This window comes from Chroicocephalus ridibundus, chromosome 1, assembly GCF_963924245.1.
Source record: "Chroicocephalus ridibundus chromosome 1, bChrRid1.1, whole genome shotgun sequence".
Classification (NCBI taxonomy): Eukaryota; Metazoa; Chordata; class Aves; order Charadriiformes; family Laridae; genus Chroicocephalus; species Chroicocephalus ridibundus.
Window position 1 is genome coordinate 74,578,665 of NC_086284.1, and position 24,053 is coordinate 74,602,717.

General features: G+C 40.5%; 1 protein-coding gene across 2 annotated transcripts in view; it reads left to right on the forward strand.

Moving 5' to 3' along the window:
* The window catches only part of CNGA3 (cyclic nucleotide gated channel subunit alpha 3), a 37,553-nt gene that overhangs the window by 4,875 nt on the left and 8,625 nt on the right, over positions 1 to 24,053 (forward strand). The window contains exons 2-6 of one of the 2 annotated variants that reach the window (XM_063340016.1): positions 3,814 to 3,945; positions 11,626 to 11,742; positions 14,520 to 14,699; positions 20,832 to 20,987; positions 23,838 to 23,945. In XM_063340016.1, coding sequence (XP_063196086.1) covers positions 3,845 to 3,945; positions 11,626 to 11,742; positions 14,520 to 14,699; positions 20,832 to 20,987; positions 23,838 to 23,945 — 662 coding nt within the window. In that variant the 5' untranslated portion in view covers positions 3,814 to 3,844. The remainder of the gene's footprint in view (positions 1 to 3,813; positions 3,946 to 11,625; positions 11,743 to 14,519; positions 14,700 to 20,831; positions 20,988 to 23,837; positions 23,946 to 24,053) is intronic. The other variant, XM_063340027.1, reaches the window with a different exon arrangement.

Consider the following 24,053-nt stretch of genomic DNA (forward strand, 5'->3'; position numbering starts at 1 on the left):
TAACTAACTGTTCTAAGTGCCTAACATGGACTTACCAGACTTGTCAGCCTTTGGGCAATCAGGTTCTACCTTCAGTGTAATTACTAGCTTTAAATATTCAGAGCAGAGAGTGTAATTCAAAAACAACAGGGATTTTCTAAAAGGCAGATACCTACTTGAGTTGGGTGTGGGTGCCCAGGCGTTGGCGGGGGGCTGCAGGGGCCAGGGGCTGGACACAGCTGGTTCCAGCTGGCTCCAATGGGCCCATCACAGGCATGGCTGAGACCCTCAGCTGAGACGGTGGCACCTTGGGGAAAACATATTTAAGAAAGGGTAAAACATCACACAGGCAGCGTGCGGCGAGGAGTGTGGGGGAAAAAAAAGTCTGAGAAACAGCTCTGCAGACACCAAGCTCAGAGAATAAGGAGGGGAGGTGTTGTTCCAGGTGCAGGAGCAGAGGTTCCCCTACAGCCCATGGAGAAGACCATGCCAGAGCAGATAGCCACTGTGGAGGACCCCACAGTGGAGCAAGTAGATCATGGAATCATAGAATAGTTTGGGTTGGAAGGGACTTTTAAAAGTCATCTAGTTCAACGCCTCCTGCAATGAGAAGGGACATCTTCAACTAGATCAGGTTGCTCAGAGCCCCGTCCAACCTGGGTTTCCAGGCTGGGGGCTGTTTCCAGGGATGGGGCATCTACCACCTCTCTAGGCAACCTGTTCCAGTGTTTCACCACCCTCATTGTAAACATTTTCTTCCCTCTCTCTAGTTTAAATCTTCCCTCTTTTAGTTTAAAGCCATTATGCCCTGTCCTATCACAACAGGCCCTGCTATAAAGTTTGTTCCCATCTTTCTTATAAGCCCCCTTTAAGTACTGAAAGGCCGCAATAAGGTCTCCCTGGAGCCTTCTTTTCTCCAGGCTGAACAACCCCAACTCTCTCAGCCTGTCCTCATAGGAAGGGTGCTCCAGCCCTCTCATCATCTTCGTGGCCCTCCTCTGGACTTGCTCCAGCAGGTAGGAAGGAAACTGCAGTTTCTTGAAGAAAACTGCAGCCAGTGGAGACAAGCCCATGCAGAAACTGGTTCTTCTGACAGGAACTGTGGCCCATGGAGGACCCACACTGGAGCAGGTTTATCCTGAAGGACTGCAGCCTGGGCAGTGGACCCACACTGGAGCAGTTCGTGAAGGACTGCAGCCTCTGGGAAGGACCTATGCTGGACTAGGGGAATGGTGTGAGGAGGAAAGAGCGGCAGAGAGGAACCATTATGGACTGACTGCAAACCCCCATTCCCCACCCCCTGTGCTGCTGGGCTGGGTGGAAGAGGTGGAAGTCGAATTTTGGGGAAAAAAAAGAGGGGGGGAGGTTTTTTTGTCTTTGTTTCTCACCATTCAACTCTATTTTAATTGGCAACAAATTAAATTAACTTTCCACAATTTGAGTCTGTTTTGCCTGGGATGATAATTGGTAAGTGGTCTTCCTGTCCTTATCTCGACCCATGAGCTTTCTCATTTTACTTTCTCCCACTGGACTGCTGAGGAGGAGGAGCGAGTGAGCGGCTGGGTGGGCGTCTGGCAGCCAGCCAAGGCCAACCCACCACACTACCGTAACAACTGTGTTTTTAAATACAAAGCTGAGCTGTATCAGTTCTTAAAACTGTCTCGTAAGCACCAGCTTTTAGTGGCAGTTTTAGGACTGTGGACACCAGCTGTCTCTCTGCAGCCCTGCAAAAAGTGTTTGAGGAGCCTTACGCCTTTGCTGCGTTTTCCTGCAGGCTGACTCCTTGTAGTTCCATGCTTGCTGTAAGCTGCTCCCTAGTCAGGCACTTGCCAGGTTTTGGATCCAGTTCTGAAATGCTGATCTCCTCCCTAGACCGTTAAACACATTTATCATTAAGAACCTTGGAGGCCTAGAAGGAATAAATATTTCTCCTTTATCAGATAGCCAATAATTTGTCAGAATTTTATGTGCTTCAGGCAAGGCCAAACCGTGTTGCTTCAGATCTCACCACCTGTGCTGTACCCAAATTACTGCATTACTTATTTCTACCGGTCCTGTCTTCTGTCTCTCTCTACCACAGCTGGGCATGCGTGGCACAATTTAATAATGAACCTTCAGCCACTCTCCCTACCTCCTTCCAAAAATGTATTAATGCATTTTATTGCTTAATAGTAGAGTTGTATTTCTGTGAAATTTTTTGCTCCTCCTTTCCTCCAGTCTAGTGCAGAATAAAGATTCAGACCACACTGCATATTGAATTTGGATTTTAAAGATGAAATCATTTTAAGGGCTCTGAAATCAGCTCCAATTGTACCTACATATTTTTATTTTACAGCTTCTTATTCATTGCCTTTCTAGGGTAAGCGAGCCCTGTTTTTCTTTCTCTCCTTTTCCTATGTCCTTGATCATTCTTGCCATGCTTTTATTCTGCAGTATCTTTCTGTTTAAGAGAAGGGCTAATAGTGTTCCAGAGAAGTCTGCGCTGTTGTTTCATGGACCAGTTTTAATGTTCTTTGTGTCATTACACTTTCCATGTGTACATACATTCACCTTGTTTGTTAGCTATTGTGTCAGCAAGCTTGCCCTGCACTGAGCAGGGCATTTCACTGAGCTGTACATACATAGTGTTCAGGTTCCCTGTCTGAGAGCATATGCTTAATTTAGAAGCATATAATGTAGTAGTTTACATGCTTTTCACCTGTATTTATTGATTTACATTTGCCTACATTGCATGTCACTTGCCATCAAATTCAGAAATTGATCTAGTTGGTGTGGGTCACCCTGAAGTTCCTCGCACCTCTCTTGTTTCTCTTGTTTCTCTTGCCCACAGTGCTTCTTGCCATCCTGAGATCTTCTTGTCTTGCTACTCCTTTTTGTCAGCATCATTAATGAGAGGTTTTCCTATGGAACCCTGAGGAATATGGTTCTTAACCTTTTGTAGTGGTGAAGGCGACCATTTAATCCTGTTCTTGCTTTATGTCTTCTAAGCAGCTAGTTTTTCATCCAAAATAGTGTTTGGTTTTGTATCCTAGGAGTTCTTTTGTTTCTTTATTGGTCTTGAATCTTAAAACCTGTTCTGCAGGTGATAGATGTGATATGAATTTGGTAAGTCATTGAAGGCCAAACCTGGAAAGGAATTTAGGTCAATTTCCTAAGTCTTGTAGGAGCTGGGATGTTAAATATCTTAACAGAACCTGTCTTGAAGCAGTGTAATAAAAATGACATATGGAAATAAATGGAAAAAGAACCCTAGTATGTGTTTGGTGCAGAGTTTAGATAATATAGAATTAATGCATGGCATTAAGCTGAGGGAAACATTTAATTAATTACCTGCTTGGTTAATATGCATTTTCAGAATAAAAACCTTAATCAGAAAATAGATAAAATTAGCGCAAGGGGATCAACTTAAAGAGGAATGGGTTGTCCTAGCACATGTATTACCTAGCTTTTATTAGTTGGCTTTCTCACTGTAACCTTCTTTTAATGAGATTTTAAATGCAATTTCACTATGGATAATAGCTATGACAGTGTAGGCATTCAGAAAGCCCAGAGACTAAAAAGAATATAGTGTCACGTAACCATTTCCTTTAGTTGTGATGAATTTTCTTTGTTACACTTTTACTAGTCCTTTTTTCTGTCTAGTGCAAATAAATCAAAAAGCAGGTATCATTTGTGTGTGTAAATATCACTGGCTATTCTTCAAATGGTTGAATTTGCTTTTTGCTGTTAACCATTGTTTTAATAAATCACTGTTTTTATATACTGAGCATATTTCTTTTGCAGCTTTCACAAAATGTTTTTGGTTGTTTTTTTTTTTTTTCCCTACTGTTTCAGCTGTCATTTAGATGTTGATATGTAAAGCAAAATGGCAAAAATCAACACCCAGCACTCCTACCCTGGTATGCACAGACTGTCTGTCAGAACTACTGATGAAGATATTGAAAGGATTGAAAATGGCTGTATCAGGTAATGTTTTCCTTTCGTCACAGTCAAGAGGACAGATTGCTGCATAATTTGTGGCACTCCTCTAGCTCTGTATTATGGGAGTGTTATGTCATGATATTGTTGACCCAGTGCTCTTCACTGACTTAATGAACCAGAATCTGTATTACCTCAGAAATAAACCCCATTTTCACATCAATGGGAATTACACCAACTCGTTAAAGAGAAACCTTTTTCTTATGTCACCACACAGGTAGCAGGATCTGTGCTTCCCACAGAGTCTGTGGGATTTGGAGGAAAAGGGATCCTCCAAGTCCCATGCACTGAAAAGCCTCAGGAAGTTTTTTTCTGAAAGTAGCCTCTGCAAATTGCCTAGTTCCTGTGGGGAGACCTTATAGCAGCCTTCCAGTACCTAAAGGGGGCTTACAGGAAAGATGGGGAGGGACTCTTGATCAGGGAGTGTAATGATAGGACGAGGGGTAACAGTTTCAAACCGAAAGAGGGGAGATTTAGATTAGATATTAGGAAGAAATTCTTTCCTGTGAGGGTGGTGAGGCACTGGAACAGGTTGCCCAGGGAAGTTGTGGCTGCCCCATCCCTGGAGGTGTTCAAGGCCAGGCTGGATGGGGCTTTGAGCAGCCTGGTCTAGTGGGAGGTGTCCCTGTCCACGGCAGGGGGTTGGAACTGGATGATCTTTAAGGTCCCTTCCAACTCAAACCATTCTGTGGTTCTATGATAGAGAACACCTGTAGTGTATAAAGTATTTTGACATTTTTGTACAGGCTTTTCAGAGCCTCTCACTCATTCACCTTTCTCTGTTTTGATAGTTTCAAGGTGTTCGTTTAAAATGTGCACTTACATTTTGCGCAGTACCAGTCATTTGTCTAATCTGGGCAAACCCTGCTGGGTCTGCAGGAAAGTATCTGATGATCCACAGCACTTGTGCTGGAAAAACTGTTCTTTTAACTTGTTATGGTCAACCGCCTCCACTATGTGGACCCTGACAGACTGTCTCTTCCTGTTCAAATGTGTACCCAGACTAGAGGACTTAAAATCTTGCTGGACTGATAGGACTGCCTGCATTATAAGAATTTTGGATTGCACGCCCCTAGCATCTAGTATGGATGTGATCCCTGTCCTGTTTGAATTGGTCCTTTTTTTTTCCTTTCTGCTTTGCTTACATCGTACTTTCTGCCATGTAGGTGTACCTACACCAGTGAAGACGGAGCTTCTTTTATTCTGCACAGTATGGCTTGCTTGACTTATTTCTACTACCCCATGGTCTCCTTAGGGAGATTGGCAAGAGCTGTGTACCCCCGTCTCCATTTACAGTTATATCTCGGAAACAGAGAAAACACAAATCAAAATGAGCCTCTTCCTTTTGTTTTTTAATGTCCTTTTTGTAGAGGGTATCAGTGATTGGCAGCTCACAGAATGGAATTACCGGCAGGGATGTGAGAGTGTGGTTATAAAGGTTTAAATGTAGAATTAAATCCCTGCAGTCATCTGCAGTTTCAGAGGCAATGACTTGCTTATGACAGATAGAGGGACTGAAATATGAATTGCACTTTATCATGATGACGATGATGATGTTCTTGAAGAGCCATTTATTTAAAAGAAAGTTTGCTGTTATCAGCATTAATTGCAGGAGTCCATGGATGAATAAAAAGATACAATCTCACTCTGTAAGAGATCTCATATTTAAGGTTTTTGGATAGCTGAAGTGATTGCTAGTAAGTATATAGCTTTGTAATACCACTCAAAGAATTCTGATACACTTTTTTTTAATTCAGATTTGTTTAAGAATATGTCTTTACCAAAAGACAGATCCCATCTAAAATTTTAGCCATTCTTTGTCTCGTAGCAAAATATACAACTATAGACATTGAAAAAACCCCAGGTTTTCTAGAGTAGCATAATTTCTCCTTTGCCTTTGCCTTCCATCAATTCCTGTTGGCTATAGTTCAATAAAGCAATTAAGCACATTTCTGAGTTCTCATTAAAGTCAGTGGGTGTTAAATTTATGCTTAATGCGAAGGATGTGCATAAGTGCTTTTCTGCTGTGGAATGAAGCATTATCAAGGAAAAGCGTTCACTGAAACAGGTAACAGAAAGCTGCTGATGGTCTTTGAACTGTCATTCTCAATTATGCTGGAGTAGGTGATTCACGTGCCCATATTCTTCCAGTGCAGTGTGTTACAAAGCTGGTCATTTTTTAGAAACAAAAATTAACAAAAAACCCCCAAATGAGCCTTCATGTTGAAAATCCAGCCTCTGTATAGGAAGAGCTCAAATAGGACAGGCAGCGCATTAGCTTATAGGCACAGCTTTGCTATCTAAAAGTTGGAAGTATGATTCATCTGTGCCTTGTAGACATCTGGATTTCAGTGTCTTTATGTGAATAGGTGTCTTAAGTTCCTGCTGTCATCAGCGGAGATGCAGTCAGTACTAACGGTGGAGCCTAGGGAACTCTTCAGATGAAGCTGAATAGCTCTTCAGACTCGTTTGGCTGTGTTGATTATGAGAGGTATTTAGTTGCCTAAAATAGGCATCTAAAGCTCTTTGAGATACCATAGAGTATCTGAAGCATTTATGTCGAGCGAGTGGATAAGAGGTGAGACCTGTGTGCTCTGGAGAGGTCGGATAAAGTATTTTGAGGTATTTCAAATGGTACTAGACTCCTATATTGAGGCAACTGAATCGAGCCCTAAGATGGCAGTTAACTATATTGGGAACTTAGATACCCAGCTTATATTAGAAACCCTAATTTAGGTCACTGCCATCTGGAGCCAAATCCCGCCCTTGAAGTTTGGCTCAGTTGTTACTCAAAAGGCCTTCAGCAATTCCTCTTGAACTGATCGGAACTTCAAAACAATTACTACTAAATGAAAATTCTGTATTATTTCCTTGCATTTTAGGTGAAAATGGTCTTCTAGGGTTTGCTTGAAGATCTTTGTGCAAATTTAGAGCCAAATTAAGTGAAGGTACAGAGCAGCTGGTGATGTAAATGTCCTTCCCAGAGCTTACTCCGCTAGATACCTCAAAAGCATGGGAATAAATTGGCCTTTAGAGAGCTGAAGAGGCATGGAGTAGGAACCCCCATGCCCATGAGTTTTCCCTAAGATATAGTGACATTCCTACCCTTGTGGAAATAAAATATTTTTCAGCATAATCCGAGATGGCACAATCATCTGCTGCTCTTTCTGCTTTGTAACCTGCTCTCTCCTTCTTGGCACACTGCTTATTCTCTTCTCAGGTTGATTTCACACCCTGTAACGCCCTTGGATAGTAATGGCAGCGGTTACTGTTTTGCTGCAGATACCCAACAAGTTTATGGAGTCCAGATGGGAATGAGTCTGTCTTTGTAAAAATAAAGTAAAAACTCTGCCTCGTGCATTGAAGGTGTTACACCAAAAGCCCCATCTGTAACTGTCCCTCTGCATCGATATAAAGCCAGCTGACAAAGGCGGCCTCTTGTATTATCTGAACGGGGTTGAGGAAAGTCGGGAATGAGTATATGAGTTTTATAATAGGGAGTTATAATAGTGGAAGGAAGAACTCATTTTAGATTTACTTTTTGCTTTGCATTTGTGTGAATTAAAATATGTTTGTGATTGCTGTGTAGTATCGGACAGGTGCTTTCATAAGAGTTGCCTGGCGGAGTCCTTTGTGTGTTGTTTTCTGATCCCGTTGCAGGTATACATAAGCTGTATTTGTAAAGGTGAAATGCAAGCACTTCAGTACTGTTTCCACAAAATGATTTTGATTTTCCTGAGTTGTCTACACGTTATGTCTATAACTTTTTTGTAAGGTAAACGTGAATTTATGTACAAATCATTATATTTAGTTAAAACATAAACCTAGCTGTAGAAATTCTTGATGCACATATAGAGTAATCAGAAAATTGTCTTTTAAAAACAGTCAAGCAATTGAAATAAAAATACAGACTTCAAAATTTCACTGGTTGAGTCCATAATCCACCCAATTTGATTCCAGCAGTTGAATCTGAGAGTTTTGCCTCTTTTTTTCCTACAGAATATAAATGTTACAGTGAGTATGTCTGATCACTTATTGGTAAGAATCTGACCAGAGAGCAATTTACATAATTTGAAATTTTTAATTTGTGTTGTGGGACTCCGGATCAGATGAGAAGATGTTCGGATCAGGTCACGCGGAGCATGCCATTTTCTTTCATGTAGACAAAAACATTTCTTCAACATACTTCTGTCTCTGGATACCAAAAGCCATACCCTGGATTGAAAACATTGGGTTTTAGAGGGTGCCATTACATGCTCGGTAGCTGCTGCTAGCAAGAGGGCAGACAGTTGGTAAAACTCTCAGTGTTACGGATGCACAGAATACGATGAGACTGTGTAGGGACAGCGGAGCACAGCTTTCCACACTGCTGAGGAGTATGGAGGTGATGATGATGTGTATGGAGCACTTAACAGATGATGTGCTTAGCAAGTATGAGTCCGTGCTGGTAAGTGGAGCTAGCAGGACATTGCTTTTTGGTACCTGAGCAAGCTTGTTTAGAGCTCACTCAGCTCTCTCAGCACTATTCTGCGTTGCCTTCCTAGGCATTTACTCAAAACAAAGTCGAGCTTTTCATTCTTAGCCTTTTATTTATTGTCAGCAGATGCCCAAGCACAGCTATGTCAGTAATAAAGGAGGCTGGGACTAAAAAAATGTTTACAAAAAAGAAATAAGAAGATTAGTTATCAGTCCATTTTGGATAGCAATTTTAACTCCTGCGTGGCCCTTCTTCTCACTGATAAACCAGCACAGTTATATCAAACTAGAACATCACATGGTGTTCCTTGTATTTCAGTATGCTTATAGAGGCTAATAAAATGGAAATAGTTCTCCCTCTGAGACTGCAGAAAAAGTCTGACTGGCCTGCTTTCCTGGGCCTTTTCCTGCTACCCCTGTGTAGGGTTTTATTAAACTGACAAAGAAGGCACTCTGACAATCCTTTTTCTTTTTTAAATTCTATTTGGAAGGACACGTAAAGTATTTCAATCCATGTTTACTTTGTTTTCTGTATTATTATTATTATTCATTACTTCATTTTTTGACCCTTATATTTAGTTACCTATATTTAGAGCAAATAGAACAACTTAATGTACAGTCATTAAAAGCATTTGTGTTACTGCAACTTAGTGAGATATTCCTCATTATCCGAGTCATTGATTGAACACAAACTTCTAATCCATCCAGATATGAAACTAAAGATACTGGTTTAAGCCTCCATGCAAGGCTATCTATTTCTGCAAAATACAATTTTTTTTCACATCTGAATTGTTACACTTAAAATTATTTTCTAAGAATGCCCACCGTCTTCTTTTAAAAATGTTTTTTCAGGACTTAAAAATAGTAATAATTGGTAAGTAAGAACAGAAGTGGCAATATTAGAATTTATTGCTGTGTAAGATCACACAAAATGTATATTTTTCTGTGAAAAGGAATAAAAGGACATAAAAACAGCCATAGCAGCACAGTCTAAAAGACTGACTAGTCCAGTATCTTTTCTCCAGCAGGACTGTAGGCAGATGGTCCAGGAAAAAGAAAAAAAAAGCAGGCAAATTGCAGCATACTTTCCTCTAATAGTCTCACAAGTGTCCACCTCAGGAGGCTTCTTGGGCCGAATGCAGGCTCTGTGTACCTGGTAATCCATAATGGATTTCTGTTCCAAGAGTTTGTTCATTCTTCCCTAGAAGCCATGTTGATTTTGGCATCCACAATATTCTCAGCATCCACAATATTCTCAGCACCCACAACATAAACTAGGTTATAAAAGTTTTTCAATAACTGAGCAGTGTCTGTTGGTGTCTTCTTATCAGAAGAGAAGAAGAAAACAGTGAACAAGTTAAGAATTCTGGGCCTGTCAGGCCCTATCTTTTTAGCATGGTTCTTTGTGTAGGAATAATAAAGTTTTTAATTCTCTGTTTGTCAGTTTCTCAGCTGTGAGTACACACAAAATGGAGCTGCTAATTATCCTTTTATGGGCATTCAAAATGCCATTGTTAGTTCATATGAAGATATTGCAAGTATCATTATAGCCAGTGTTTTCCTGGCAATCCAGATTAACAGACTCATGTGAGAGTTCTTGTTCGCATGACGAAGGGGGAAAAAAGTGGTCCTTAATGGATGTGACAAAGTCTTGTGAAAGTTAATGCTAAAGAATGAAAAAACATAGAGAAAACCTTAGTACTCTTATAAAAAAACCCAGAGTGAGCCCTGGTAAAGTCCAGGTTCTAGTGAAGCCAATTTCAAAACTCCATTACCGAAAGTTGAGGCTAAAATGTCATGTTTTTCTCAAATTCTAATTATTTCAGTGCTAATAAGTAGTCTTACAATGACGGGAACTCGTGGGAGTTGGCAGACACTGCACGTAGCTCGACGTTATAGTCACTGTCTGCAGTTGTGTGCTACTGGGCTGCTGTAGGGTCTTCCACGTGTGGCGACAGCCTGAGGTGCCTCGTCTCTGAGATGTGATAGCCTGTTTTGCTACGCAATAGGTGACGTTTCAGTGACGAAGCGGGCAGCATTAGGCCTGCAGTTGTGCAGCTGGCGGCAAGAGGCTGTTGAGGCCTGCAGTGGTGCTGCTCGGGGCTAACTACTGTAAAATCACTGTTTTTCCCTTTCAGTCCCAGCAGGAGTGAAAGCAAAAAGTGATGCGTATTAGCTTTGAGTCACAAATAGGAACGGCACTGGTAGAAATTCCACACTGTTAAACCCAAACAATGTCTAGGAGAACAATGCTCCTAGAGTGAGGCCTGGTGAGGCCACACCTCGAGTACTGTGGGGCCCCTCACCACAAAATAGACATTGAGGTGCTGGAGCGGGTCCAGAGAAGGGCAATGAAGCTGGTGAGGGGTCTGGAGCACAAGTCTTATGAGGAGCGGCTGAGGGAGCTGGGGTTGTTCAGCCTGGAGAAAAGGAGGCTGAGGGGAGGCCTTATCGCTCTCTGCAACTACCTGAAAGGAGGCTGTAGCCAGGTGGGGGTCGGTCTCTTCTCCCAAGTAACAGGCGATAGGACAAGAGGAAACAGCCCCAAGTTGCGCCAGGGGAGGTTTAGACTGGGTAGTAGGAAAAATTTTTACACTGAAAGGGTTGTTAAGCATTGGAACAGGCTGCCCCTGGAAGTGGTTGAGGCACCATCCCTGCAGGTATTTAAAAGACTGGCAGACATAGAGCTTAGAGATACGGTTTAGTGATGGTTTTTGTCAGAGTTAGGTTGATGGTTGGACCAGATGATCTGAAAGGTCCCTTCCCACCTAGGTGATTCTATGATTCTGTAATTCTAACACTGAAAAAAGCAGTAGGCAGCCGCTTTAAAGTCCCCTGGGGATGAACTCCATGTTGAAGGAAAGCTACCGAGGCCTTACAGGAGGTGTTAGAGTGGAAAATATGCTTCCCATAATTGTGTATTTGCACACCAGAGTAGTACTGACCAGTGAGGAATAAACTTCTGAGCTTGCTGGAACAGATGGCAGAGCCTCCACTGACTTCATTTCGTGTTGGATGGCTCCAGAAAAGAGAGGAATATAGGCTTAGCTCTATGTTTATCAAATGTATGTCATATTACTAGGAAGAGGACAATTTGCTGCATTGTTTCCTGATGTAGTGGTGGAAAGAATCAGATGGGGGGAAGTCTGCTGTAGGCTGCATGGAATTCTTAAAAAAACCCTTGTTTTGCAGAACCCATTCACTGTGTGAGGATGCGTCTTCAGAACTGCAGAGAGTCATTTCTGTGGAGGGAAGACACCTATCTGAATCCCAGACGAGCTCATTCACGGGCAGAGGAGCAATGGCAAGGTAATGTGCTAACTAATACCATTTCCAGTGTTAAGTTTAGCTTGTTGAAAGAGACTGATCACAATTTGGAGGCAAAATAAAAAGAACCATCACTTTCCAAAGAAAATGGATGGAGTCCATCTGAAGAAAGTCTATGAAAAGTAACAGAAGCAGCTTTTGATGTTGATTCTGAACTCATCGCTTACTCATTGCTAATAAAAACCTTAGAATCCTAGAGATGCTGAATGACCTCACATAAATTAGTCAGAGTACAAAAAAGTAATTTTTTTTCCCATTATCTGATCTGAAAACATATTGAATGCTGAGGAAATGCATGAAGTTAAGCCAGACTGTAAAGTAAATGATCAAGTGTTTGGTTCTGGCTGATAGCTGATGCAATGTTTGCTTCCTATCAAATAAGACATAATGATTCCCCTTGCTGGTAGATTGCTCTGGCAAGTGAGGAGACAGAGGCTCTCGTGTCGGGAGTTTCTCTCAGTTTTTAGAATTCAGTTATGTTTATAATGGATTAGGAACCTTAGTCAGCAAAATTGAAGTCAACCATTTGCTTAAGTCATTTACTTTACTGGGACTTAAACGTAAGTGTAAAGTGGAGCTTCAAAAATTTGTTGTGTCTGCTTTAAATATTTCAGGCTGAGGCTGCATAGCTCTGTCTTCAGATACCATTGTTACACACAGTACCGATCATAGTCAGTTTAAGCATAGTGAATTTCAAAGAGCAAAGAAAAAAATTATTTTAAACTAGAGTAATTGAAAGAGTGTTGTTTACACTTCAGCTTTTTGGTTGGTAGAGAATAAACTTGCATTTCCCTGTTTGGTTGTCAGATAGTGACACCACTGCGTGTAGATGACAAAGCCTGCAAGAAGTTGGTTTTAGGTGGAAAACATTTATACGTGTGTGTTTTATGTAAAAATAAAGTACATGAATATATAAACCGATATTGCGAACTTCCTTTTTAATCTTTGTTTATAGTGTTCTTTACCCTTTTTAAGAATAGTTTGAATTACATGTGTGTAGTTACAGTTACTTATGATCTGAGTATACAAGGAAGCCTGTTGTGAAAACACGAATGCTTAGCTATTTAAATATTATGGTAACATAACTTGCCTCTTGAATGCAAATTCTCAAGGACCTAAGACAACAGCATTTGATGGACTTCACTGAGTATCTTACTTCAAGATGTAAAGGACAAAAGAGTGAAAATAATATAGCATGGCAGAAATCAGAAAATTCTATTTCTTTGTTCAAATAGAGAGGCTCTCAATCTTACTTGGTAAAATCTGTTTGCTCCTTAACTAACGGGTCTCATCAAAATGCTTTATTTTCTAACATAAGTAAGAACATCCATATTAGTAGTTTTCCATACCACTCCTTACACGAAAGCTTGAGTTCTGCTCTGGCAAAGAGAAAAATTCTGTAGCTTAATTTTATGCAGTGTTTTCTGAATAGAGTGAGGAATCTATTAAATATTTTCAGACTTTATGTGGAGCTTTTATTTTCTTTTGTGTTCCTGGTACGTTTTAAATTCTCTTAATTGTTGTCAATTGTAGGTGATTTATATGATGCTCTCTTGGTGTAGCGCTAAAGAACTAGAAATATCTTTTTTCTAATTTCTGATATGTGATATTATTCCTGCCTTTTTTGTCCTTTTTATTTCAGGGTAAGAGAACCTAGGCAAGATCTATGAGGAATTGTAGTTAGGCCCTTGAGAATGTAATTAAGAGGCAGATGTACTTTACCATAAGATTTAAATTGTTCGTATCAACCTCTTTGTGGATTCTGAGCGTATGTAATGCTAGCCGATGCAGAGAGAACATAAAGAGCTTTCCTTGAGTAGCCCAAGGTCTCTGTAAGAAGTTAAGCATTGTTCAGGATTATGCTGTTTTCGAGGCCAATTATGGGAAACCTGAATTAACACCACTTTTGTCCAAACTGGACTGCTGATAGGAAATAGTACAATATATTGTGTGGGTAATAAAAAATTTTGTAGATTTCAGTCTCCATTATTTTCAATTTTTCAGAAAAATGTTTCCCTTTGAACTTTGACAGAAAACATTGTAAGGATTCGTAATATGAATTAGTGGGTAGAGAAAATGACACATAGTGATACAGTGATAAATTAATTACGTTGTCATGACTTTTTGCTTATCTCATTTCAGTGCTCTGCTAGAAATTTAGGATGAGGAAATAGCGCTTCCTATGCAGTAGGCAGGTTTATATGTGACAGGGAATTACTATGCCTACAGACAGACCCCTTAAAATCATGGGGAAAGTGGCTGAATTTTTATCATTCCTTATTTCAAAGTCCATCCTCCTTCACCGACTGTTCAGCTTTTGTTTCTAATGTGTGTACCAGCCTGGATGCACATGGAAGTGTGTGAGCATGTGATCCTGTGAGTGTTTTGTATCTCCTAATTCTGTCAGTCCATGGATTCCCCCATTATCACATAACATCAGAAGTTTGTCAGAAGTCAACTGCCCCACCCCAACCACTTGGTTTGCCCCTACTTGTCAAGAATATTCTTCTGTTCCTCCTGTGGTGCTGATACAGTGGATTAGGAACTGATGTGTGAGATGCTTCCCTGACGCACTGCAAAATGTGATGTATGAAACTGTGGGAGGTGACTGGGTTCACACAGTTAATCCATCAAGTTTAATGTTGTGGCAGGTGGAGAAGTGGAGAAAAAATCCTCCTGGGCTACTCTTTGTGGGGATGATTTAAACCATCTGATGTTCTTTTCTGGTTCAGTCGATGTTGTGTGTCTGTTCCATGCAGGCTGTCACGATTTGTCGTATCTGTGAGGTCATGGGCCACAAGACATTTGCGCCATGAAGACCGAAGACCTGATTCTTTCCTAGAACGTATCCGAGGGCCAGAGCTCATAGAAGTGTCCACTAGGCAAAGTAACATCCGCTCCTTTCTGGGTGTCCGTGAGCGGCCTGGGGGAGTAAACAGGTAAGAAGATGTGTTTATAATTTAAACGAAGACGACTGAGGTTATGGCATTTTCTTGGTGATTAGGCTGTAAGTTTTATTTTAAGAAGTGGGTAAGGAGCTTAGCATGGGAGATGAACAGAGTATCTAATGCTGCCTAGAAATCTTCACATAACTGAAGTATTACAGCTTTCAGCGGATTTTCTCTTTCCCCCTCAAACATGCTGTGGCAAACATGTTGAAGTAAAGCATTTTGATCGTGCTGCTTCAGGCAGAAGTGTTTCTCAGGACTGGAATTTTATCATATGCTACCTGTGCAACGTGATGTTGCTAAACTCTTCTCTACTGAGGGTGAATGCAATTTCTATTTTGGTAATCTAGGATAATGCTAGTTGTGGCTTTTCAGGACAGTAATGTTATGCACATTATCTGCGAGTGTTAGGAAACTCCAAACAAGCAGTTGTGCAAAGTGTGTCATTGCTTTTTTATACCTACTCAGGAGTTCAGCTGCTAACATTACAGAAGGCTTCTGATGCCTGGTGAATGAGAAAATCTTTTGGCTGCTGACTTAACTTACTAGCACATACTCAGTCTTTGTATGGAAGGCAGGTTCAGTCTTATCTTAAATTTTTTCCAATAAAACAACAGAGGCTTGCAAAAGAAACCTTTATGTGTTTACAGTCTTTTGACTTGATGAATTATTATTACTTTATAAATACATGGTACAGTGTTTTAAGTCTTTTGACTTGATGAATTATTATTACTTTATAAATACATGGTACAGTGTTTTAAATTTCACTCCAGCTAAAAGAGGAAAATGAAGTCCCAAGACAAAAGTTTACTTTCTGTTTGGCATTAGGCTTTGAAGCATAGACTCCCATGGTTAAAGATTGGTAGGTAAACAAGTAATAAGTTGATTTGTTTCAAAATCTCAACTAATGGTACAGATTGAAGCAAGAAGCTTTTAAGGGCTGAGCATTATACGGGTTACCTTGGTTTGTTGTGGTCCAGCACAGCCTCACTATCTAGCCTTATTATCTTCACTTGATCTACTCCTTAGAAATTCAGCTCAAAAGCACATTTTGTTGAATTAGACAGACTGTTGTCTGATTTCTCAGACGTCTGGATCAGTAGCAACTGCAGATTCGAAGTAATTAGAGAGGACAACATTGATCCTGGGCCAACAAACCTCTATATAAGGCTATTAGAAGAAGTGAATTTGGGAGCATCCATCCTTGCCTTTGCAGTTTTACACTGTTGCAACTCCCAGTTCTTATATTGTGAAGGCTTAATTCTGCAGCAATGGTAGGTATGCTTGTTACTTATCCACAAGCCTTGACACTGCATCTGTGGAGAAGACTTGAAAGGATTGAAGAAAGCTTAAAATAGTAACCAAATTATTACCGGGCTAAAAATAGTGAGATGCATGTTGCCATGCACTAATATGCCCGAGAACAAGCTTCAGACATCAGATGTGGTCACAAATGTGTATGCCAAGCACATGGGAAAAAGAAACTAGTGCCTTGAAAGAGTTATGCAATGAGGCTTATCACTGCAGTCAAAGCTGACCTTCTTAATCTTATCAGAGCATATGTGAGAAGGTAGTAAGTCAGTCCGTCATGTCGGTAAACACGTGTATGAAATACCAACAGTCTTTAAACTCTTTAATGTGTTTTATTTAACTTGCTGCAGTCACTGGCCCTTGGCCAGGTTTAATGTCAACTATAGCAACAACACCAACGAAGAGTAAGTACTGATAACTTCCAAACACCTTTCTACTAGTAGCTCCTTCTCTTTTTCCCTTTCCAGCCTAGTGACATTTGTAGTGTAAACTCCTTATCTCTTCCTAAGCCTTTCCTAAGAATATAGTTTAATTATAAAGAAAGATCTAGTCGTCTTAGTATGAAAAGCATCCTTCGTGCTCCCTATGAACTTCTTTTTGTGCCTTACCTCTCAAGGAGTGAATTCGATTAAGCATTTAGTCCCTGCCTCCTCTAGTTCAGCTGGCTGATTTTACTGCATTGACGATTTATTAATTCTTCAATTTTTAAATGAGAGTCACATATTAATTTTTTAATAGTGATTTTCCTCTTTTAACATACTAGTCCCTTTTTGCAAATCAAGTGCCCCAAAAATTTCAGGTTGTCAAATGAGAAGTGCCACGGCTCAGGGTACCAAGAAAACACTCGTGCACAGTCTAAATGAAAACTAACCGTCTTTTAAAAATGTGTGTTTCGGTTCAGAAGATATTGTTGATGTAGCTGTAGAGAGAGTGACAGGCAACGTAGTAAGGCTTGCATTGCAACAGAAGCTCTGACAGAAGCTGTCCTTTGAAGTCTGTTTTATATATTTGACAAGATATTTCACAGTGTTACACCAAAGAGAAATCTCTTGAAAAGGTGAAGAGCTCCTGTAATTTAAAATCACCCAACACCAGTGTTTGTTGCATGTCTTAGACCACAGCTATCTGAGGACATGTCTGCTCTGTAGTATCCAGCTGCAGATCTGTTCTCACGCATGATGATAGTTAATTTTTTTCATTGCTTTCCAGATGAAAACAAAAATTAAAAATAGTCAGGACAGTTTCTGATTATTTCAGAAATACTTTCAGGAAACTCTCTTTTTTCCCCCTCCAAATAGCTCTATCACGGGCTAGCTCAAACTGTACATTTTAAATGATGCTGCAAAACCTTTGTGCACATACCTGGACAAGAGGTCTTCCTGCTCCTAAAGCAACTTTTTGGTTTGGTTTGCATAACTTCTATTAAAAAGGAAAATCAGTGTGCAGTCAACAGTGACAGAAATGTGCAGAATTTTATTTAGACTGGATGCTAAAAGCCTGGAGCCTAGCCTGCTAGTCAGGGCCCAAAGGACCGATTAGGATGGAAATACTGCTTTCTTACTCTCTTTCTGACAATGACTCATGTACCTCGGGCAAAACTTTTATCCTTCCAATGTTTCATTATTTTTAAGTGAAGACAACACCTGTCTGCCTGCCTGCCTGACAGCCTGAAACACACTTGATTCGCAAAGTACTTGGCAGATGAGGAATGCAAATATTTGACTCATTCAAAGAGTATGGCAGTGTTTTTATAGGGGCTGATGAAGACATGTTTTCTAAGTCTCTGCAGACTCAGAGCATGCTCCTTTGAATGTGCTGGAAACACAAAATGGATGCCACTGTTTTGCTGTCAAAGAGGACAGGCACAAACAACTGTTTATTAGTTACTGGATTCCAGTTTACTCAGTAGCGCTGAGAAGCTTTGGGGTTTTCGTTATGTTAAAGACCTAAGAGTGCCTGTCCTTGGGGAGCTGTAGGTGATGCTTTCAAGTCTTTGATTACGGCCAGCCTTTTCTGCTGCGTGACTTCCACTGTCAGACTACAAGTAGGTGGGAGTATGAGAAGTTGGGAGTTACCACAATAGAGAGGTGAACAGAGACCACAGAAATAGAAGAATCTCACTTATGAAAGATACCTGTAGTTGACAGATGAGTTTGTAGCAGATGTCAGGCCAGAGAAAAAGAAGTTTTGGCATTAGATGTTGTGTGAAAGGATGGGTTTTTTTCTCTTTTTTAAAACAAAACATAGGAGGAAGTTGGAATTGTCAAAATGTTCCCTCTGAAGTTCACCACCACTGAGACTTTTTGATTGATTCTCTATCTCAACCTACTTTTCTGTGCATAACAGCATCCACAAATGTACAGTGGCCCTACCCTTTGAGAATTATGTTTACTCACAATTCTTCCTTTCTGGTAAGAAAGCCAGACATCTGAGGTATTGAAGAGCTATGTTAATGTTAACAACAGCAACTGTGAATTGGCCTTTAGATCGGTCACCATGCATAGAAATGTGCAGTGAAATCCTGACATGTTTTTTAAATATGAAGGAGTTTTCAGGGCAGATTTGAAAGAGAAGCCATAAAAGCCCAGGGAGGTCAGTGGCAGAGGAATAAATACTTGAGCGGCAGTTCCCACTGCTGTGTAGAAATCAGACTTGGGAAATGAAAAACTTTCTTTGAGTTTAGATGCATGTATAAATAGAAAATCAGTCAACCCAAAGGTTCTTTTCTTCTCCAGTTATGCTCCCTTGCAGTGTATAATTTTAAAGGTTTCGGTGTTGTTGGTCAGCTTGGTAGATATTGGTTGGCCAGCTTGGTAGGGCATGGAGGGGTGTAAGATCTCAGCATTTTTTAGCAAACAAGTCTGGGCTTTTGCAAATTACACTCTGGTGCTGCATCACTATGGAACTATCTAAGGGAAAGAATTGGAACAGGTGCTGCTCATTGCTGATAAGTGAAAACTCCCACTACCTTAAAATTGGTGACTGTTGTCTTCCCCCTTGGAGTGCTTCTTTCTCTCTGTAACACATTTATAGACAGGACTGCCATTCACAGCGTAGACTTTTTCTGATCTGAGTAATACGAGCAAGTATACATGAAAAGCACAAGTGAGCTTGTGCTTACTAAACTTTTTATCTGTTTGTTCAAATTCTGTAAGCAGCACTTTTTCAACGGTTATTACATATTCTGTCTCTGCTGTGTGATGTTTCTGTCGTTGAACTAATTTGTCCTTTCTTGACACCAGTGCAAGAGAAGAATCAGACCCAGTCTTGGCAGTTCAGAGGAGAGCACGTAGCTCCCATGGGAGTAGGAGTCCATGGCCTTCATCCAAACCAGACCTTATGTGTGGAGAGTTATGTTTAGATATGCGTTATCCACATACAGGGTAGCGTCAGGAACAGTTAGGCTTTTCTGTCTAACCAGTGGGGACACTTTCTGCTCCAAGGAATAAAGAAATTTCAAATACAAAAGAGGGAGATCTCAGATGATGCATTTTCTGCTTGTACAAATGTGTGCTGTTCTTCAGCTTACATGATTTTTGACCAATGCACGTAGCAAATTTAGCTCTAAGATTAAGTATTGACAGAATCTTAGGAAAGATGTTAACTTTCTGCATTTTTGAAGACGATGCATAAGTCAACATAGCTCAAGACTCTTCTGTTTAGACAAACCTAAGAATGGGGGGAGTCAGATTCATCTTTATATCTGGCATATCGCATTCTAGTGAGCTAAAGGCTGAACATACTTGAACTGTGTGAAAATCCATATCAGGAATTAAATCTTGCAGCTTGAGTCTGTACTGCATACTATGGAATGGTAGGATATAATTATGTTAAATAGTCTGTATTTTGCTTTATTGCATGAAAAGCAATTAACAAACATGGGGATAATCATGATTCCATTAAGTCTAGGCAGAATTCCCATTGATTTTAGCAAGGATGGAACGTCATGCTTAATGCTTAGCCTTTGAATGCTGTGGCAATTGAATACAGGCAGAGCAACGTGGGCATGGTTCCTCTGACCAAACACCTGCATCTGAACTAGGCAACACCATCCTTCCTTTACAGTTGATGGAAAGAAAAAAATGCTTTTAGGGCACAAGTCGTCTTGTAGATGTGGACTATGGACTTGATATGGACTATCTTGTAGATACAGTAGGTCTCTACTGTAGAGATCTAAAATAGGTTGGCTTAATCATGTTGACTAAAGCATTTATAAAATGACTACTCTGTGGTTAAATGAGACACACCTCTTTTCGCTACATTTGCTGCTTTTGTTCAGACATTGACTGGGATCCTTCTCCAAGGCAATTGTTGAAGCCAGAGGTAATTAATTAATTATAGCTATGTTGGTTTTAAAGAACCATGAGAATAAATTCAGCCTCATTTCATTTAATTACTGCTAAAGCTTCAGACAGTCAGTGTGAGGTTTTGGATGTGCAAAGAATGTTGACAGTTTGTTAAGCCGTTTCAAGTTCTATTATCATTTGAAAGATTTTGTTTTAAAAGCCTGAGTTCTAAAGAATGAAACAAACCGGAAGCATTCGACTAAAATCAGCCCGGTACACTGATGTCTGAAAAGGTCAAGAAAGTATGAGTGACTAATGCACAGAATCAGCCAGCTGGTTACCTGATGTGATAGTGTGGTGGCATCAGTTTGACAGGCCTCAGCCTGTAAACCATTTTTACCAGTTGGATCCCTGTCCTGCTCTGCCTAGGAGTCTAGTCTAGTTTCCTGTACCTCAACATCCACCCTCTCTCCCTTAACTGCTAGAATATTGGTAATATTGCTAAGCCTTACATTATGTTGTACAGCAAAAAGGAAGAAAAGAAAGAGGTTAAAGAGGAGAAAAAAGAGGAAAAGAAGGAGGAAAAGAAGGAGGAAAAGAAGGAGGAAAAGAAAGAGGAAAAGAAAGAGGAAAAGAAAGATGATAAAAAAGATGACAAAAAAGATGATAAAAAAAAAGAAGAGTAAGTATAAAGAACGAATGTGTGCTTGTAACACACCTCCTACACTACAAAGCATGGTGTGGCATTTCATCGTACCACTTCCACGACAATTACTGTTCTGTAGGCTGCAGAATGTTAGCTTGTCAAATCTTTAATATGTTTTTCCATTTCAAAAGGTGCAACTGCTCAACAAACTTGTTGCATCTTTAAGACCTGTGTTAAGACCTGTGTTTACACCTGTCACAAACAGCTTCCCAGGTCAGTAAAAGGGAATTCAGCTAGCTCTGGTCACTTTGAGTTGCTGTTGAAGATCACTTTTTTACTATGAGGGCATTTTAGGATTGCAGCCTGCTTTGCAGATCTGCAGGGGCTTTTCATTGTTCCAGAATGTCCATAAAAATTCAGAGCAGATGAATGAAAAGTCTGGTTTGGACAAAGAACAAAAATCTTACATGTAGAAAATCAGACATTTACTGATAAGTTTAACTTACACACTGACTAGCATATTTAATTACTTAATATGGTTAAGTTCATTACTAGTGATCAATAAAGTTTCCTTCTGCTGATTAGGAGATGCTGTATTTCTGCAACAAAATGGGATTATTTGAATGCTTTTGACAGCAATGCATCCTACTCTTGTTTTGTTCCCCCAAAGCTGACCCAAACATAGTACAATTTAGTATTACCAGTCATTGATTGAGAGCAGCCCTGAGGAGAAGGACTTGGGGGGTGCTGGTGGATGAGAAGCTCAATGTGAGCTGGCAATGTGCACTTGCAGCCCAGAAGGTCAGCTGTACCCTGGGCTGCATCAAAGGAAGCGTGGCCAGCAGGTCAAGGGAGGCTGATTCTGCCCCTCCACTCTGCTCTGGTGAGACCCCACCTGGAGTACTGCGTCCAGCTCTGGAGTTCTCAGCACAAGAAGGACATGGAGCTGTTGGAGTGGGTTCAGAGGAGGGCTGTGAAGATGATGAGAGGGCTGGAGCACCTCTCCTATGAAGACAGGCTGAGAGAGTTGGGGTTGTTCGGCCTGGAGAAGAGAAGGCTCCGAGGAGACCTTATAGCGGCCTGCCAGTACCTGAAGGGGGCCTTACAAGAAAGCTGGGGAGGGGCTGTTTGCAAGGGCATGTAGTGATAGGAAGACAGGTAATGGCTTCAAACTGGAAGATGGTAGATTTAGTTTAGATATCAGGAAGAAATTTTTCACTATGAGTGTGGTGAGACACTGGAACAGGTTGCCCAGGGAAGTTGTGGCTGCCCCATCCCTGGAAGTGTTCAAGGCCAGGCTGGATGGGGCTTTGAGCAGCCTGGTCTAGTGGGAGGTGTCCCTGCCCATGGCAGGGGGTTGGAACTGGATGATCTTTAAGGTCCCTTCCAACTCTTAAGCATTCTATGATTAAAAATAACAATGATAGCAGATGAAAGGAGAATGCATTTGAGTGGACTTCACAGTTCAGGAATATGTTAATATACTGTTATTTATATGTAATATACTGTAAGTTTATATGTATGTATATGGTGGCATGTGCTATGTAGGCATGGGCACATGCAGTTAAGAATCACTTCCAAACGGAATCTGCTTGATCTCAAGATCTTGACTTTCTTATTCAGAGCTTTGTTTGATTAGAAAGCCTTTGTTCTTAGGATTCTCTTTCAGCTTCAATTACTACGTAGAGAGAACCTGAGCTTTGCAGTAGCCTAAAGCGTTTTAAAAGATTTCAGCAAAGAAAATAAATGTTTTAATGTTTAGAAGGTAGTGTACTCTGTCATACAAAGACCATATTTCATGGTCACCAGTTTTGAGATGGTGACCAATTTTTTAGAAGAAATGGCTCAAAACCTGTTGTGAAGATGGCAAGGGAAATACTTTTTAGATTAAAGCTGTTTCCTTTACTAACCACTGTCAACTGGACATTCATCTGACAGCAGGGATAATGCCAGAAATACACTCAAATATGAAATAAATTATCACTACATTTTAATATATTTACATTCTTGGAGATGGGGAAAAGTCACACAAATACGTGTCCAAGCATTGCCCGCTCACATATTCCCCACACTATTATACAGTTCACGCTGTCACCTGCTACTGTTGGAATAACTTCTGCAGTGTGGCCCTCACAATCCATGAGTACGTATTTCCTCTGATTACATACACCGTGCCTAATTGCTACCTGTTCCTGATCAGCCATTTCTTGTGCTGGGGAAAGGGCACTTCTGAGCATGCTCTGTGTGTGCCATTAGCCATGCTATTCTTTAAATCTTTAAATTCCAGGCCTGTACACTTCATTTAGCATCTCATTGTTGAGGCCTAGGGAGCCAGGACTGTAAATGTGTGAAATTTGGTTTTACATAATAATACATGTTTTAGTTCTAGTCATACACTAGATGTTTGTATGCACACAGTCTGACTTGTGTAAACAGGTATTTGATTACGTATGCGTTTTACTTGTTTAAATGTGTGCTCCTACAGTCATTTCCACAATAGGATTTGCCAAAACCATCAAAATTAATCTGCAAAGGAAGGCTCTTTCTCTAGCAATGGACCGTAGCCTTCTAGCTGGAATAAGAAACATTTAATGTTTTACTGTTTTTAAATGGGCATTATATGCAGAAAGGGTGTGTGTGGTTTTCAGCCTGGGCAATGTGAATGTATCTGGTTTTCTTTCCACTCCTACTTTTTCCAAAGTTGGGTCAAGCAAATAAATGGAGCGTGTCAGATGGTATGAAGCTAATATTTGGTATTTCATCTGGAGCTGCTTGCATGGAAACTTTCTCTTAGGCAGCTGTGAGATGAGCAGCTTCCAGAAGAGGGAGATCCAGTGGGTCACTTCATTACATTTCCAGTGTAAATATGCACATTCTACTTTCCAGGAAGAAAAAAGAGATCTTTGTGATAGATCCTTCAAGCAATACTTACTACAACTGGCTGACCATAATTGCAGCACCCGTGTTCTATAACTGGTGTATGCTAGTGTGCAGGTATGAATTTAAGTTCATAATAACTTTAGGTTTCAAATTTAGTGTCTTTATTATGTTTCCTATGTAAATCATCCTTGTATATCCCTGCAGTATTTTTTGAGTGGCTTA